Here is a 19,271-nt window from a genome sequence, read left to right as displayed (position 1 = left end):
GTTAGGAATCAAAGCCAGGTTCTCTCCAAGAGCAACAAATGCTCTTTTTTTTTTGTTTGTTTTTTCAAGACAGAGTTTCTCTGTGTTACAACTCTGGCTGTCCTGGAACTTACTCTGTAGACCTGGAATTCACAGAGATCCACCTGCCTCTACCTCCCGAGTTCTGGGACTAACAACATATGCCACCACTGTCTGTCTGCAACAAATGTTTTAACAGAGCCATCTCTCCAGCCCCACAGTGGGTCTCTTGATTCCTAGGGAGCCCAGGGTTTTCTGACTGCTAGCAGTCCCTGTGACCCTCCTTCCACTATTGGAAAATGATGACAGCCTTGGGCTTCAGTTGCTCTGAGCCTGGGCAACGCCACTGAGTCCTGCTTTCTGGGCTACCTTTCTCTCACAGAGCCTGCTCACTACAGAGTTGAGATGGTCTAGATAGAGCGACCCCCAGGCACACAGAAGACAAAAACAGTGCCTAAAATATAAGTGTATAATGGCAAAGGGGTTTTACCTGCTTCTTTTCTTCTTCTTGGCTTTCCTCAGGGTACATGTCCAGCAACAAATTTAAGTCCAGCTCAATACTTGATCCTAACACAGAATGGCTTTCGCTGCCATCCAACTTTCGGAGGGTTTCTAATGAATGAAGCAAATATGGGAGATGACTGTGAAAAGCAATGGTAAACCCTTCTAATGTGGGCTGGAGAGTTTGCTGCTCTTCCAGAGGACCTGAGTATAGTTCCTAGCATCCATAACAGGCAACTCAGAACTGTCTGTAAATCCAGCTCTAGGGGATCCAGCACCTTCTTCTGGTCTCTGGGGGCACCCACAGACATGTACATGTATATAAATACAAACAAATCTCTAAAAGAAATCCTTTCAATGTCACATCAGAATGGTTATCTATCAAAATGTGATAGAAGAGTATTCAACAACCAGACATTGTGGCATGGGCCTATTTATATATCACAGTGGCTGAAGAAGCCAAGGCAGGAGAATTCTAAGTTCAAGATCAGCCTGTGTTACAGATAGATTTTAAGGCCAGCCTGAACAACTTATACTCCTTTTCAAAATTAAAAACTAAGAGCCACTGTGATGGCTCAGTAAATAAAGGTGCTTGCTGCCAAAGCTAATGACCTGTGTTTGATCCCTGGGACCCACATGGTTAAAGGATAAATGGACATCACCAAGTTGTCTTCTGACCACCACATGCACACACACAAACAACAAATAAAAGCATTTTTAAATTAAAAATTCAAAAGAAGGGTTTGGAAACAGTTCAGTGATAGAGCACTAGAAGTTCCCATAGTAATGGAAGAAAACAAACCACTAATTGAACATTAGCCTAGCTAATGTAGCTCAGTTGGTAGAGTGTTTGGCTAACACACATGAAGTCCTGGGTGCCATCTCTAGCACTACACAAAACTGGGCACAGTGGTGTACTCCTGTAATCCTAGTACTTGGGAGGTGGAGGACAGAGGATCAGGAGTTCAAGATTATTCATGGCTAGTCAATGAGTTCAAGGTCAGCCTGCCTAAACAAACAAAAACAAATAAGCATAACTTTCCTGCCATATTTTTATGAGTGAAAACTACACATAAGATATTAATTTGTAGGGCCCGGCATGGTGGCACACTCCTTTAATCCCAGCACTAAGGCAGAGGCAGATGGATCTCTGTGAGTTCAAGGCCAGTCTGGACTACAAAAGTGAGTTCCTGGACAGCCAGGACTGTTACACAGAGAAACTCTGTCTCGAAAAACCAAAAATAAATAAATAAATAAATAAGATATTAATTTACTTTCACCCACCAGGCTCCCTACTAGCACTGGCAGAAGATCCCCGAGGCTGCCAGCTCCTTTGGGATCCATCTGACCGACGGTCCAGGCTGTGTGTGTAATCGATTTCAGCTTCAAGGAACTGTGCGATGTGGTCATTGGAAAACAGACCTTCATACACACGTCCATTCTTGAAAGTCATTCTGCCCTGCGGGTAGGAACACAACATTGAATGGTTCAGAAGGAATATTACTCAGTGTTCATCAGTAGAGTTTTCAAGGGTTTGGAGCTTTTTGTTTAGAAGATATGTACTTAGACCACAAAAGAATCATCCTCCATCAGGTTTCATATTACACCTCCTCCTTTGCCCTGGTTTTCCAATCTCTCCCCAAGTTTGATCACCTCCAGGCCACAGAAAGGACCTAATTAAATGTTCTGAATGGCCAGCAGAGGGCCCATCCCCATAGGTACTGCCCTGCTATCTGTCAACCCCAGGATGGGAAGTATTGATTCTGAGGTGGACAAATGACCCAGGTCAGCTCTGTGAAATGAGTTGCTTTTCCTTTTCTTAGTGGAGTGTGCAATGTGAAGCCTGGGATCACAGTAGCTATCTTGTAATGACTAGAAAGGGGCAATGCAAGAGTAAAGCTGCCATATGGGTAGACAGGAAAGAATGATGACATCACTGTTAATAGTGCAAGCCAGCCCCAAAGCCCACCTTGCTAGTATATATGAAAGTTGAAACTAGACTGTAACTTGCAACCAGCACCCTCATTTATTTGTACACATATATAACAAAAACTGATTAAATCATTTCTAAATATCCAGGAAATATATAATAGGTTGTAAATAGCTCCAAATGCATGCAATCACCTAACTAAAATAGTTATCTTTACAAAATGAAATGCAACTTACCAGATACACATCTTTCATTGTATTTCACCAGCTATACTCACCCTGCCATGTTTTTTGTTGGAAACCCATTCTCCCTCATACATTGCTCCACTGGCATAGTAAAACTTCCCCTGTCCATGACGGAATCCATTTGCAAATGCTCCTATGTATTCATTTCTCAAAGGATACTGAGAGTTGGGGATCCTCTTTAGGAACCATGTATGTGTTCCAAAGCCATTCTGAGAAGAAAACAACTTGTCAGCATAAATCCTCAGAATGCTCCCCCCTTTACCTAAACTCAAATTATGGCAAAGACACTGATAACTTGAAGGGGTAGATAGAGCACATGAATCTAGAACCAGTGTTGGGTTCTGCCTCAGCTCAGCTGATTACTAGCTGTCTTTTTTTTTTTTTTTTTTTTAACCAAGGCAAATGATTCCAGCCCTTTAGGTTCTCCAAGTATAAAATGGAAATGGCATCTATCTTGTAGGTTGGATCAAAGATGTGTGAGGCCATTACAGAAGACTAAATAATAAAACCTCGATTAAAAAGTGTGGCTGAAGCCGGGCGTTGGTGGCACACATCTTTAATCCCAGCACTCGGGAGGCAGAGGCAGGAGGATCTCTGTGAGTTCAAGACCAGTCTGCTCTACAAGAGCTAGTTCTAGGACAGCCTCCAAAGCCACAGAGAAACCCTGCCTTGAAAAAAAAAAAGGTGTGGCTGAGACTAGTAAACTATAACTATGTGTTGTGTTTTAGTTTCTTTTCTGTCACTGTGATAAAATACCCAGTGGCAGGAGCTTGAGACAGCTGGTCCCACTGCATCGTAGTCATGCAGACAGCAGTGGATGCATGCTCAGCCAGCTTTCTCCAGTTAATACAGTGCAGAATTCCTCACCCAGGGAATGGTCCCTTCCCGCATCAATTAAAGTAATCAAAATGACGTATCCCAGGCTGTCCCAGAGGTCCCCCTCACAGGAGATTCTAGATTCTGTGAGGTAACACTAACCATTACGAGTTTCTTAGATGTGTAGTGCTTAAATGCTAGATACTGTGGTATTATTCTGAATAGCTTGGGTGGACGATTAGAACGACTCCCACCTCAGGCTGTGACCCATGTGATGGACAGGTGCCTACCTGAATCCCTTTCTCCCAGTGACCAGTGTACTCCTCATTTGTTGTCAGCCATCTCATTCTGCCTTCCCCATGGCGCATGTTGTTTTCCCACTGGCCTTCATATATGTTTCCTGATTTGTAGCTGGGACCAAAGAAACAAACGATGAACAATTGGTTAGCTCACACAAACAACATTTGCCTTTAAAACTCTTAAACTCACCCCCGAACACTTCTCAGGAAATCCCACCCAGGACCCAGGTCCCAGGATACTGTTCCCAGTACTGAAAATGGGTAGCACATGGTTGGCCAAAATACTCATATTAGGGAGTGAAATACTTCCCTTTATTAAACCTCTTCATTATTCAAATAATGGGTAAGAGTGAGGAGTTGTTTAGAAACAACTCCTATTGTGCTGTGATTACTTAATAGTTTATCACTAAACACTATGTATTGTTGGGCATGTATGTTGTATGTGTACATGTGTATGTAGAGGCCCAAGGCTGACACCAGGAGCATTTCCTCTGTTGCTCTTCATCTTTATTTTTTGAGAAAGGGTCTCTCACTGAACCGGAAGCTCATCAATTCATCTGTAATAAGCTTTAAGGATCCCCCTGTTTCTGTTTCCCTGTGCTGAGGTTACAGGCACATGCTGCTATACCCAGCTTTTTTTTTTTAAAGATTTATTTATTTATTTAATGTATATGAGTGCTCTATCTGCATTTATGACTTTATGTCAGAAGAGGACACTGGATTCCACTATAGATGGTTGTGAACCACCATGTGGTTGCTGAGAATTGAACTCAAGACCTCTGGATGAGCAGTCAGTGTTCTTGACTCCTGAGCCATCTCTCTAGCCCCCTTTCCTTCCTATTTTTGAGACAGTGTTTATCTGTGTAGCCCTAACTGTCCTGGGCTGGCCTGGAACTCACAGAGGGATTCACCTGTCTCTGCTTCCTGAATGCTGGGATTAAAGGCATGTGCCACCACTGCCCAGCTATTCCTAGCTTTTTACATGGGTACTGGGGATTTGTCAGATCTCCATGCTTTGCTGGCAGGACCATTACTGACTAATCTATTTCCCTACCCAGTGGTTAAGAGCACTTGCTGCTCTTCTATAGGACCAGAGTTCCCTTTCCCAGAATCCATGTCGGACAGTTCACAACCACCTGTAATTCCAGCTCAGGAGGACTGGACACATTCTTCTGGATTCAAAGGCACCAACACATATGTGCATGCACATGCACACGCACACACACACACACACACACACACACACACACACACAAATAAATAAATAAACCTTAAAAATATATAACCTTGCTGGGTATGGAGGTAAAGGTTTGTAATCCCAGCACTTGGAAGGCAGAGAAGAGACTCTGGAGTTTAAGGTCAGCAAGACCTTGCATGTAAAGAGCAAATGGTGCTTTGGTGGCAGCCCAGTAGCAGGGAGCTTGCTTAGTATGTGGCAGGCCCTTGGGTACAATCCCTAGCACTACTAAAACTAAAATAACAACAACAAATGACTATCAGCTCAATTTAAAATCAAACAAAAATACTGCTGTTCCTTAGAAACCATTCAGGAATGTGATCTGTGATGAACAGAGGACAGAGGAAGGTGGTTTCTACTTAATAACCAAGTGAAACATACCATCAGACACTTAGTATGTTTTTATGAATTTCTCAGAGAATGTTTTCATTACTATGTAGAGTCTATCCAGAGTAATTGAAAACTCCACTATACTTGGACAGAAAATGTGTTCTACATCATTCCTGCACCTCATCTTTAGCCTGAGTGCGAATAGAATGAGCCTCTGAAAGCTTTTCACCCACAACCCAAATGTGGAGGGAAGGATCGTACTTACCATCTTATTCCCCAGCCCTTTTTGATGTTGTATACCCAATCTCCCTCATACCAAGAGGTTCCCTCTTGATTGTAATAGATGGAGCCCTAAAACAAACAATATTAGGAGAAATCAAGCCTCATGATGCAAATCCTCTTGCAAATATAAAGATCACACACACAAATCTAAGAACTGTAAACTATGCAGAAGTCAATGTTGTAATTATCAAGACACATAACTGTAGGGGAAGCTGTAGCCACGCCTACTTAGGGGCTGGCTACAGGTGTGCCTGACCACGCTTGTGAGGGCGTGGTCAGAGTGACATAGTGTGACTGCGTTTGCGCTTTCGGTTTCTCTTTGATGCTTGCTGTACAGACCGCTACCACGCCGGCTGGCTAGGTCGCTCTGTAAGTAAGGCTTTTCCCTATTAAATACCCTTATATTTCTACCTGACTCTGTATTGGTAATTTCCCACTATACATAACACACACACACACACACACACACACACACACACACACACACACACGTAGCTTTGGTTTTTGCAGATCAAGTGGGTTGGGGAGATGTCTTGGTGGAAAAGTGCTTCCTCTGCAAGCATGAGGGTCTGTGTTCAGATCCCAGAATCCACATAAAATAGCTGACACTCAGTGTAAGCATCCGTCATCCCAACATTCCTGCTAGGAAATGGGAGGTGGAGACAGGGGAACCTCTGGGAGCACAGCGGTTAGCTAGCACGCTATACATAGCAGTGAATAATAAGAGACCTGATTCAAACAAAGTAAAAGATGAGGATAAGCATCCAAGGTTGTCCTCTAACCATCACATGCACACCATAAATATGTGCATGAACACAGAGAAAGAAAAGGGTAAAGTATGTACACCAACATCACAAGTCAGCAATTCCTTGTATGAGTCAGGCTTTTTGTTTTCAGAGGAGAAATATCTTGCAGAAACAATTTAAGGAGGGATTATTTATTTTGGTTTGTGGTTTCAGAGATTTCAGTCCATCAGCCTCAGTTCTGTTAGTTAGGGGTCAGTGGTAAGGTGGAGGGCCATGGCAGTAGGTCATTTGGCAGAAGCTGCTCACCTGGGACAGACAGGAAGTATAGAGGAGTAGGAAGGGACCAGGGACAAGCTAGTTCCCAGATGACCAGCTCCTGGTGATCTGCTTTCTCCAGCTAGGTCTCACCTCCCATCAGGGCCACCCAACTTTTTGACATTGAGACTTGATGTTGCTATCTATAAGTGTGCTGGGCCTTATTCATGGTATCTGGGAATGCACAGAGCCCATGGCTCACAGGTTGACCTTGCCTTTTTTCCAGAAACTTCCAATTAGGACCATCAGCTAGAGGCCAAGTTCCCCACAAATGAGCCTGGGAGGAACATTTCCTACTCACACCAACAAATGCCTTATAATAACATGTTCTAAGAAGGCATGGAACAGATAACAAGTTTCACCTTGTTAGGCATGGTGGCTCATACCTATACTCCCCACACTTGAGCAGTGAGGCAGAAAGATCACCCCAAGTTAGAGATCGGCCTGGGTTACATAGTAAGTTCCTGGACAGCCTGGGCAGCAGGGTAAGAGCTTGTCTCAAAACAAAGGTGTGGTGGGTTTGCTTTGTTTTCTTTTGAGACAAGGTCTCCCTATGTCTCTTGGTTGGCCTGGAACTCTCTATATAGATGAGGCTGGCCTTGAACTCATGGAGATTCACTTGCCTCTGCCTCACAAATGCTGGGATTAAAGTCATGTGCCACCATGCCTGGCAAGGGTTTTTGTTACAGTGACAAAAAGTCTGACTGACACAATGTCTAAGAAGTAAATCCACATACACAGTAATGAATTGGTAGATAATTCCTAGGGGTGTGGAGTGGGAGGGATGAGGAGTAACTTCCTAATGCATATTTGCTTTATTTTGTGGCACTGAAAATGTTTTTAGACTCAATAGTGATGTTGGTTGTACAGTGTTATGAATGGTTAATTTCACATCATGCATACATCCACATGGATGAGATTCTTTCACAAATGCACCTCACGTACCTTCCCGTGTCTCTTGCCTTGACACCAGTGGCCGATGTAGGACACAGGCAGTGTGCCACACTTGAACATACCAAATCCATTCCTCATGCCGTTGATTACTTCTCCTTCATATGTGCTGCCATCTGGCCATGTGTACACACCATGGTTCATGGGGATATTCTTCACAAAGTCCCCCTAAAGCAAAATGGTGACCAGAGTGACAGGAGAAGGCAATGAAGGGACTCCACATCCAGGGACTGTTTGAGAGTCTCCTGACCATCACTGCCACTGCCCCTGGCTCTTCTGTGGAAGTAGTAGATGTGCCTCTCATGTCCTCTTCTGTGTTCCTCATCCTCTCTCACCTTATTCTTCTAGTGCATGGAAATCCAGGAAGAATAAAATACTAGCAAGGCTGCACTCACAAAAAGCTCTGAGAAGCAAGCAGGTGACCTGGTAATGTGGTGGCTGCCAGTTCTGACTTCAATTTTAGACTGTCAGGATCCACCTTGGAGAGGTCTGGATGATCAGCCAGGTACTGATCACCCATAGAAAACCTCTCTCCTCATGGTTCATCGAGACATCCTGTAGGTGTGTCAGTTAAGAGCCACCCCGTGGGCACCTTCTGAACAACCCACCATGTGTTGGCAGAGGGTGCCTTTATCGTGAGCAGCTCATGGTGATGGGCACCATTCTCTCCCAGAGTGGCTCTGCTGGCAATGTTGGTAGTGGTCATGGGGAATGAACCCAGGGCTCCCACATGCTAAGCTGGTGCCCTGCCACATCTAAGACTCTAAATTCACTAGATAACAATCAGTCAGCAGAGGACACAACCATGGACTTTGGCTGCTGGCCAGATAGTATATTGGTTGGTGCTACCCCGCTTAACAAGCAAGTCTGAGGATGCTTCAAGAGCCACAATCCCACCCCTGATTCCCCTTTGATGGGCTGTTTGTGGAGGGCTCTGTGCTTGCAAAGGAGGACCCCCAAACTCAAGAGAATTTCCAGAGTGAGTGAAGCAGAAGGACCTGCCTGGCAAAACCACCATTCAGGGATCAGAAACCTTGAATGCTGGTGGCAGGCTAGGTGGGGTGTTACATGGAAAGAGAGTTCTCTCAGAAAGTCTGGCCCTAACACTCTGTTGGGGCTGGATCCCCAGGCTCCCATAAGTGGAGGATCAACCTGCCCTGGCTGTCCCTGGATATCTCTGCAGCTCATGTCCTGCTGCCCAGCTGTCATTTGAACACACGTGCTATATGGGTGTGCCTTAAATGTCTCTGTTACCATTTGTGAACATCATGGCATTAGTAACTCTGCAGTGGAGATTTCCAGAACAGCACTTCAGGCACTCACAGGTTTTGTGGGTGGGAGCTGAAACTGGCACTGTCTCTTGAGGGCAAATCTGTTCTCACAATCAGATTAAAAATATCCACGTCCCCTCAGCCCAGCAACCCAGATGGTCTTTGTGAAACCCCCCATAATGGGATATGTGCAGTCAGTATAAATAGCTAGATCTGCATGATGGGTATATGGCTTAATTATGAAAAAATAAAGGAATAAAAGAGAATACATAAACTGGGTATTATACAAAACATGAGGAATTAAACATACATCTGTGTGCTATGCAAGCAGAGGACATATAGAAAAGCACCAAACTCCATCCAAATGTGTTGCATACACACAGGACACCTCTAGAGCAACAAATAAAACCAGCTACAGTGATTCCCAGACACCTGATACAGTCATGAAGTTATTACATTGAACACATAAGCTGGTCTCTATATCCTTCTGTCCTTTGCTAATGCTTATCTTTTCATTTGTTTTTCTGTTTCTGAAATAGGGTCTTACTATGCACTCAGGATAGCATGGAATTAAAAATCCTCCTGCCTCAGCTTTCCAAGTGCTGGGATTACATGACACTAGTCCTGGCTATAATAACGTGTGTGTGTGTGTGTGTGTGTGTGTGTGTGTGTGTGTGTGTGTGTGTGTGTGATGGTTTCATTATGTAGTTCTGGCTGTCCTGAAACTCACTATGCAGACCAGGCTACCTCAAACCCACAGACATCTGCCTGTCTTTCAAATGTTGGAATTAAAGGTGTGCACCAACATTCCTAACTTAATTTACTTTTATAAAAATAGTATATAGAGAGAGCTACAGAGATAGTTCAACAGTTAAGAGCATGTGTTGCTCTTGTAGAGAACCTGAGTGTGGTTTCCATGATTTGTATCAGTAGCTCCCAATTGCATGTGACTCCATAGGATCCAATACCCTCTTCTGGCCTTTGAGAGTACCTGAACTCATTGGACATAGCAACAGGCACTCTCTCTCTCTCTCTCTCTCTCTCTCTCTCAAAAACAAAAGTTAATTCTTTAAAAATAGTGCAGTAACTTGACCATTAAATGCTACAATTAACTCTAACTCATGATAATGCTTTACCTCATATTTCAATCCGTCAGCCCAAATATAAGTCCCTTGTCCATGCATCAGTCCTTCTGAAAACATCCCCTATGAAAGAAATAACAGTGGACCTTAGATGGAAGCTGTGGCTGTTGGGCATCTGCAGACTGTGGCTCAGTCATAGACTGGAATCTTCTGTCTATCTCTTTACCTATAGCAATGTGCTAGCTGCATGGGAACAGCTGCAGCAACAGCCTCAGCAGTGTGGTGCCTACTCTGAGCATGCACCACACAGTGAACTATCCTGAGCCAGAAAGGACCCAAGGAGGAGTTTAAAACTTCCCGAAAACTTAGATCTGATCACTAAAGTCGTATCCTCTTCTGTAAGCTCCTGGAAAATATTTGAATTGTAGCCCAAAAGAATTCAGATACTTCTGATTTTGAACGTTGATCTTCCAGGATTTGGGGCTGAGGATGAAGCTCAGTGGTAGAATGCCTGACTAGCGTGTTCAAAGCTCTGGGTTCTGTCCCCTACATTGCAAAATGAAACCAAGCCAAACAACAATAAAAAACCCCAAACCATGTGTGTGTGTGTGGGGGGGCACACTTGCATGTAGTGCATGTATCTAAATTACAAATATATACACATATATTACAAATATATTACAAATTACACTAGGCAGATCCAATTAAAACTATCATTCAACTATCAGACACATCATGTTTGTAAGTTTCATACTTTGTTTTCTCCTACTGGAAATTATCAGTGTGCATGTGCATATGACTGTGTACTGACAGATGTTTACATGTATATTGATATGTATGTACATGCTTATAACTTAGGCTCAAGGAAATCCAATGCCCTCTTCTGGCCTCCATGGGCATCTGTTCACACATGGAACACAGACATATACATAAGATTAAAACACTTTAAGAATTATTCTACTATTATTATATTTCTGATAATCTGAATGAACAAATGAGTATCTTAGTTGTGTCCTACAAATAAAGGTTAAAAAAAATAGAAGGATCATTAGGACAGACTCCAAAGCTACACAGAGAAACCCTGTCTTGAAAAAAAAAAGGAAGGATCTTAAAAAGACCAATAATTATGGCAGTTAGTTGCATTTAGCAATTTTGAGCATTATGCAGTATCACAATGACCTGTCAGGTAAGCCAGGGAATTATTGATTCCTGGTGCCAAGCTTCAGTTTAGGATGATCAGAAAGTTCTGGGTGGTCAGGGTGATGGCTGTACAATGATGTGGATATGCTGAAGGCCACTAGACTGTCCACTTTAAAAGGTTATAATAACAAATGTTGTGTATGCTTTACGATGCATCAAAACATTTTTAAATTTATCTTGTATTTTGGTGTGGGTTCTACAATGATGAAAACCATATAGTAAATTCACAAAATCTTGTAAGTGAAAACAATTCAAACTGTAATCTATCATTATGTGATTAATATATAAAGTACTGATGTATCTATTCAAAGAATGAAAGAAACAATGCTAATTGAGTATATTTATAGCAAAACGACAGTGAAACTGAGGTTTGCTCTTTTTGGTTCCTTGGTTTTATTTTTTGCAGTGCCAGGGATGGATCTAGGATTTCACACATGTTAGGCAAGTGATCTACCATTGTGCACCCCTACCTCCCCAGGCCCAAGACTCTGCTCGTTGAAGTTGTCCTGAGTTTCATATCTGTTGTTGTGATAAAGCACTTTGACCAAAAGCAACTTAGAGAGAAAGGATTTATTTGGTTTACACTTCCAGCTCACAGACCATTGAGTGAGTCAGAATAGTAACTCAAGCAGGAACTTAAAGCAGAAACCATGAAGGAATACTGTTGGCTGGCTTTTTACTTACCTAGCTTTCTTATACAGTCCAGGACCATCTGCCTAGGGAATAGCACCACCTACAGTGCACTGGTCCCTCCTATATCAATCAACGATCAACACAAACCCCCACATATATGCCTACAGACCACATTGACCTGGGTGACCCCTAAATAGAGACTCCCTTCTCAGGTGACTCTAGGCTATGTCAAGTTGACAATTAAAACTAACTAGAGCAGCATCTGTGTTAAAACTGTAGACAGAACCAAATGTAGATAGAAAACATTTGGGGGGAAGAAGTTAGATTGTTACTGACATTTACTATGTAGTTAGGACTACAACAATTGCATCTGTATTAGACATGTACTTTTTTTTTTAAAAAAAAGATCATCTCTCCCCTAAAATGTACAGTCTAACAACTATTTGCATATCATTTGCATGACATTCAGTATTGTAAATTGTACAGATATGACAATGAATATGTGAGGGCAGTGGGGTACAAATCGGTGGCAGTGCACTTGCATAGAATACTCAAGGTCATTTGGATAGCACACTCAAGGTCCTGGATTCCATCCTCAGTACCACAAGAACAAACAAACAGCAACAAAGTATATGGGAGGATGTGTGTCAGTTCTATTTTTTTTTCAAGACAGTGTTTCTCTGTGTAACATTCCTGGCTGTCCTGAAACTTGCTTTGTCAACCAGGCTGGCTTCAAACTTCCTGAGATCTGCCTGCCTCTGCCTGTCAAGTGTGGGTTCTATTTTTTTTTTTTTTAAGATTTCTTGTTATTTGTGCGCATGTGTGTGCCTGTTCACACATTTGCACACAAGTGCAGTACTTACAGAGGCCAGAAGAGGGTATCATATCCCCTGGATCTGGAGTTAAGGTAGTAATGAACTGCCATTCTGTTGCTGGGAACTAAACAGGCTAAACACGAGTCCTCTTCTACAAAAGCAACAAACATTTTTAACTGCTGAGCTATCTCTCTAGTCCCAGTGGTATATGTTGGGTCGACACAAACACTACAACATTTTGTGTGTGGGACTTAAGCATCCAACTTTGGTATTGAGCCTATGGATAACTGTTTTTATTTAGTGACATATCTATGCCTTGTCTATAGGTAAAAATCAGGAAATAAAAGTACTTCAGTTATACTGAGTCATACTCTGCCTCAAGTGAGTGGCTGGGTTTCAGGATAAAAGCAGTGTGTAGTAGTTCTAATGGTTTTAGAGTAATCAGTGGAAATCATTCAAGGCTTGCAAGCCTTTCAGCCCACCCTTTTCCCCAGTCCTCCTGGGTCCAATAATTATGACTTACATGATAGGTACTTCCACCTTGAAAGATAGCGAAGCCTTCTCCCTCATACAGTCCCCGGACTGTCTCCCCTTCATAGCTATAAAAAAAAAAAAAAGAGTTTAAACTCATGAGAAGTGTGGGTGTGATGGTGGGTTAAAGTATATAGGATATCAGGGGCATGTGCCCGTTGGTGTGGTACATGGAGTTTAGCAGATACAGAATTTCTGTCTGGGAAGAGGAACAGAACATTCTGGAAACAGAGCTCTATGATAGCTGTAAAATACTGTGAATGCATTTAATAATTTGAACTATACATTTTATTTCTATTTTTTTTTAAATCTCTGTATTTGTGTGGAGGGGTGGTTTATGTGTTCACATGCAAGTGATCTGGAATCATCCTTCACTGCTCTTCCATCACACCCATTTTTGAGAAAGGGTCTTTCAATCAAACCCAGAGCTTGCCAATATGGCTAGTCTTTCTAGCCAGTTTGTTCAGGGGGTTCCCAGTCTCTGTCTTCCAAAGCTGGAATTGCAGACTGGTGGATTCCCTGTCTCTGTCTTCCAAAGCTGGAATTGCAGACTGGTGAACCACCATGCTCACCCAGCATTCACCTAAGTTTCTGGGGATATGAACTTTGGTCCTTATGTTTGTATGGCCAACGGTTTAACCACTGGGCCATCTTACTAGTCTCTGAATTATACATATATTTTATTTTTAAAAAATTTTAAAATTTTTGAATTATATATTTTAAATGGTCAAAATAGCAAATTTTATGTATGCTTTACCATGATAAAAATATTCTTGAGGGGTTGGAGTGATGGTTCAGTGGTTAAGAGAACTTTTGTTCTTCCAGATAACTTGGGTTTGATTCCAACCACCTGTAACTTCAGTTCTAGGGGATCTGATGCCCTCTTCTGGCTTCTGTGGGCACCAGACACACATGTGGTGCACAGACATACACACAAGCAAACACTCATACACATAAAATTAAAAATAAATAAATCTTTAAAAACTGTTCCTAAAAAGTTTTTTTGTTTTGAGCTGGGAAAATGACTCAGTTAATAAGTTACCTGCCATACAAACATGAGGACCTGAGTTCAGAGCCCAACACCCACATCAAAAAAAAAAAAAAAAAAAGAAAAGAAAGAAAGAAAGGGAAGGGAGGGAGGGAGAGAAAGCTAGGCATTGTGGTACACCTTTGTAATTCCAGCATTCAGCACTGGGGAAACAGAGACAAGAAGATCCCTGGAGCTTGCTGGCCAGAGCATCCAAACAAATCAGTGAGTTCCACACTTACAAAAGTATTTTTGGATGTAGGGAACAGCAGAATCATAAAACTGCATGAGCCAGGTGGTAGTGGTGGTGGCTCACACCTTTAATCCCAGCACTCAGAAGGCAGAAGCAGGTGAATCTCTGAGTTCAAGGCCAACCTGGTCTACAGAGTGAGTTTTAGGATGGCCAAGGCTACAGAGAGAAACCCTGTCTCAAACAAACAAAAACAAAACCCAACAACAACAAAAATGTGGAGGATTTACATGCCCTGATCAAAACATACTTTCATATGACATTTGGTTTATAGTCTGGCCCTGTCACGCCCTGGGAAAGTTACCTTTCTACTATGAGTTTGGTCAGGATGGGCTCTTCATACTGGGTTTCATCTTCATTCTGATACATATTTATGGATTCTCGTTTGGGTGCTGATGTCTTGAGTGGCATTTCCAATACTGGCATGACACTGGGGGGTACTTCCTGCTTCCCAGCATTGCCATCTTGTTTGGAAGTTTCTGGGTAATCAGAAGTAGAGGAGGGAGAGCGAGCAGACTTATCCCCTTTCTTGTCTGCTTTTTTCTTTTCTTTCACCATGGTCTTTGGAAGAGGTACAGTTTATCTTAGATCTTAGATATAGAGTTAGCCAATGCAGTTCTGTTTCAAAGCATTGATGGGTTTTACCTGAAAAACAAAAGTTATGTCTCTAAATATTTGGTTGTTTCAATTGTAAAAAAAAAATTGTTCTACTAAAGCTTGAGTAACAACAAGTATCAGTTTATGTAAATAATTCAATTTCAATATTGCAAAGTTTAAAAAATTAATATTAGGACCATTATGAAACATTATTTCATTTACAATTTTATTGCATTTGTTTATCTATTAATTTTGTGTGTATGGGTATGCATAGGGGTACATGTGTGCCATGGCATATGTGTGGAAGTTAAATGACAATTTTTTTGCAGGTGGTTCTCTCCTGTCATAATGTGTGTTCTGGGGAATCAAACTCAGGTTGTCTGGCTTGGCAGCAAGCACCTTTACACACCGAACCATTTATTTGCCAGCCAATGTAACATTATGTCTTTTCAAACAGTTCTTTGATTAATTAGGAATAGTAATCCTTAATTGGTAAAGTGTTTGCCTCAAAGGCATGAAGACCTGAGTTCAGACCCCCGTCACCCATGTAAAAAGCTGATGTGGTGGCATGTATCTGTAATGCCAACAGTGGGGAGGTAGAGACAGGAGAATTTCCTACAGTTCACTCACCAATTTAGTTCACTCAATGAGCTTCCGGTTCAGTCACAGACCTTGTCTAAAAAATTATTGTTGGGCCGGATGGTGGTGGTGCACACCTTTATTCCCAGCACTTGGGAGGCAGAGGCAGGTGTATCTCTGTGAGTTTGAGGCCAGCCTGGTCTACAGAATGAGTTCCAGGACAGCCTCCAAAACAATACAGAGAAACCCTGTCTTAAGAAACCAAAACCAAAAAATAAATAAAAATAAGGTTGGGGTGGAAGAGGTGACTCTTTAGACAAAGGTACTTGCTACAAGCCTTGACAACCTGGGTTCAATCTTTTGAACTTGCATGGTGGAATGAGAGAACTGACCCCTACAAGTTGTCCTCTGACCTCCATAAGTGAACCATGGCAGTTGCACACACACACACACACACACACACCAATACATCACACACAATAAGAATAATTTAAAGATAAAATACAAATTAAAAAGGTATTAGGTCCATAAGAACATAAAGGCTCCTGTGTGTTAAACAGTGTTGTATCCTTAAGCAAACTGCTTTCTGCCTCAGATATCAAATAGAAATAGTAGTACCTGTGTCAAGGTTGGGATAACACAGAAAAATTCCTTAAGTATGCAATTCAGAACAATTGATAGAGTGATTGACACTTCATGCTTTTGAATTTGAAATTACTGGCTGCCATCTAGAACACAATAGCAACTTCTTGTTGTACGTGTGGTATATATGTGTTAGCGTGTGAGGGTGTGTGTGCATGTGGAGGCCTGAGTTCAGCACTGGGTTTTCCTTTATGTGGCTCCATCTTATTTTTTTAACACTATTATTATTATTATTTTGGTTTTTTGAGACAGGGTTTTTCTGTGTAGCTTTGGAGCCTATCCTGGCACTCGCTCTGGAGACCAGGCTGGCCTCGAACTCACAGAGATCCGCCTGCCTCTACCTCCCGAGTGCTGGGATTAAAGGCATGCACCACCAGCGCCCGGTTTTTCTTTCTTTTTTAAAAAAGATTTATTTATTATGAATACAGTATTCTGCCTGAATGTATTCCTGCATGAGAGAAGAGGGCACCAGGTCTCATTATAGATGGCTGTGACCCACCATATGGCTGCTGGGAATTGAACTCAGGACCTCTGAAAGAGCAGCCAGTGCTCTGAACCTCTGAGCCATCTCTCCAGCTCCCATCTTATTATTTTTTTGAAGACAGGGCTTCTCACTGAACTTTGAGGCCACCAATTATATAAAATTAGCTAGTCAGAGAGCCCCAAGTATCCTCCTGTGTTTACTTCTCAAGCACTAGGGCTATAGGTGCATGTCATGGGGTCTGTATTAACAAATATTAAAAACTATTTTTTAATATTTTATTATTTTGTGTTTATGGGTGTTTTGTCTGCATATGTCTATGCAACACATTCATGCAGTGCCCAGGGAGGCCAGAAGAGGCATCAGATTCCTTCGAATTAGAGTTAAAGACAGTTGTTGGCTGTCATCTGGATGCTGGGAATTGAACTCTGCTCATGATACTCTGACACAGGAAAAGGTTTCTGAAGGCACAAGCAAAAAATAATTCAAAATCAAACTCATAATTAACCCAACACATTTCTGGCAGAACTCTCCTGGGTTGCATCAGACAACTTTTGTGTCTTGGTTCTTTGCCTTTTATGAATTTTTTTTTTAATTATGTGTGTGTGTGTGTGTGTGTGTGTGTGTGTGGGTATGTGCATGTGAGTGCAGGTACCCTCAGAAGAGGAGTCTGGAGATATAGGTGACTATCAGCCACTTGACATGGGTGCTGGGAAGTGAACTCAGGTCCTCTGGAAGAGTAATATGCACTCTTGACCACTGAACCTTTGCTCCAGCTCCATCTTGGTTCTTAATACTCAACATGTGAACTTTGTACTGTGTATGTCATTCATTATTCCATGCAATGCTAATGTTACTTGAAACACTTCAACTCAGTTTTAAGAAGATTACATTATATGAATTGCAGGGTTTTTACTGTAAAGTTTCCTATTTTTGTATAACCATGATTTAATTACAGAAAAAGACATTTTCCTACTGTCATTTCTCAGTGTGTATCTTTGTATGAATTCTGTTAGAATGCTTAAAATTATTGTGTTTGTGTGTGAGAGATCGAGAGGGAGAAGGAGAAGGAGAGGGAGAGGGAGAAGGTGAGGAAGAGGGAGAGGAAGAGGGAGAGGGAGAGGGAGGAGGAGAGGGAGAGGGAGGGGGAGAGGGAGGGGGAGAGGGAGAGGGAGAGGGAGGGGGAGAGCGAGAAGTAGAGGGAGGGGGAGAGGGGTCATCATGATCAAGTAGCAGACACTCAACTTCTGAGCCACCTCTAAAGTCCCAAGACTTAATTTTATATAAACAAGCAGGCTAGAAAGATGACTTCCTAGGTTAAGGTACTTGCCATCAAGCCTGATGGCCTGAGTTTAACTCCTGGAAACCACATGACCAAGGAGAGTCACTTTCTGTAAGCCGTCCTCTGACCTCCATATGTGCAAGTTACACACTAGTCACAACCCCCACCCCATTAATTAAATAAAATGGGAATAAAATGAAGCTTTGGGGTTGAGCATCAAAAGCACTTGCTGCTCAGATCCAACACCATCTTCTGGCCTTCATGAATATGTATATACACACACGCACATAAGGAAATCTTAAAAATAAATAAGCATATAATTAGTATTCAAATGTTTTATTTAATAAATGGTAATTTTATATGTATCCCAAAACTGTTTTAAAATAAATTTAACTATTATTTACTATCAGTAAATATTTGTTGTGCACACCTATTTTATATACTAAGGCATGGGTCATGCAAAAATTTCTTGAGCAAAAAGGGGTTGAGTAGAAAATGTGCAAGTAGCCCTGTAGTAGAGCTTCATGACTGAGTGGCTCTCATCACCACAGAAGAGAAAGGATGAGCTGCAGAGCTGAGAGCAGATACTGATCTCATTCATTGTGTCCTACATTAGGCAAGCAAGACATAAAGAAATCCTGGGGTGCAAAGAAGTCTGGCCCAGGCTCGTGCACCCTGGGGGCAGATAGAGTGGCACTTCATGCTTGCCTCTGCTAGGCATACCCAATTCCACTTCAGAGCTTCTCTTTCTCCAACACCCCGCCCTCCACTTGTCCAAGGGTCTGATGAATATCAGCAGTGTCTACTCTCAACTTGAACAAGCATTTACTTTTTTTCTGTCTTCTACCACTGAAATTCAAACTACAGATAAAACTAACTTGTTTTTTAAAGTAATGTCACGACCCCAATCTTACAAAGTCGCCATATTATTGCACAAGTAAACTGCAAACCCGCCCTTTCTCTGGGCACAGGTCCCAGGACCACTCCACCCAGTTGCAGGATCCCCTCATCAATCAAGCATGGGCTAAGGAACTGGCTCAGGTTTTAAGTTGTTGCTTCGCACACAAGACCACCTTAGGGTGCTCACCCACTTGCTTTGGCCAGGCCTGCAGATCCAAAGGAGGGCTTCGCTCCTGAGAGCTTGGTGGTTTCCAAGCAACTGCCACAAGCCCAGCCTCCTGTGCTCTTAAAGGGGCCGTGATGCCAACACA

The 19,271-nt window shown here is 42.3% G+C and overlaps 1 protein-coding gene across 1 annotated transcript in view; it reads right to left on the bottom strand.

Annotated features, from left to right (window-relative positions):
• Nucleotides 1–19,271, bottom strand: part of LOC100764430 (radial spoke head 10 homolog B) — a 50,397-nt gene that overhangs the window by 28,988 nt on the left and 2,138 nt on the right. The window contains exons 2-10 of the mRNA XM_035443151.1: nt 14,784–15,124; nt 13,195–13,270; nt 10,078–10,146; nt 7,665–7,838; nt 5,642–5,727; nt 3,801–3,921; nt 2,727–2,903; nt 1,804–1,978; nt 509–630 (exon numbers count right to left, since the gene is read on the bottom strand). Coding sequence (XP_035299042.1) covers nt 509–630; nt 1,804–1,978; nt 2,727–2,903; nt 3,801–3,921; nt 5,642–5,727; nt 7,665–7,838; nt 10,078–10,146; nt 13,195–13,270; nt 14,784–15,037 — 1,254 coding nt within the window. The 5' untranslated portion in view covers nt 15,038–15,124. The remainder of the gene's footprint in view (nt 1–508; nt 631–1,803; nt 1,979–2,726; nt 2,904–3,800; nt 3,922–5,641; nt 5,728–7,664; nt 7,839–10,077; nt 10,147–13,194; nt 13,271–14,783; nt 15,125–19,271) is intronic.

Source organism: Cricetulus griseus, chromosome 4, assembly GCF_003668045.3.
Source record: "Cricetulus griseus strain 17A/GY chromosome 4, alternate assembly CriGri-PICRH-1.0, whole genome shotgun sequence".
NCBI lineage: Eukaryota > Metazoa > Chordata > Mammalia > Rodentia > Cricetidae > Cricetulus > Cricetulus griseus.
The sequence above is the reverse complement of the archived record's forward strand: the minus strand, read 5'-3'. Positions and strand labels throughout refer to the sequence as shown.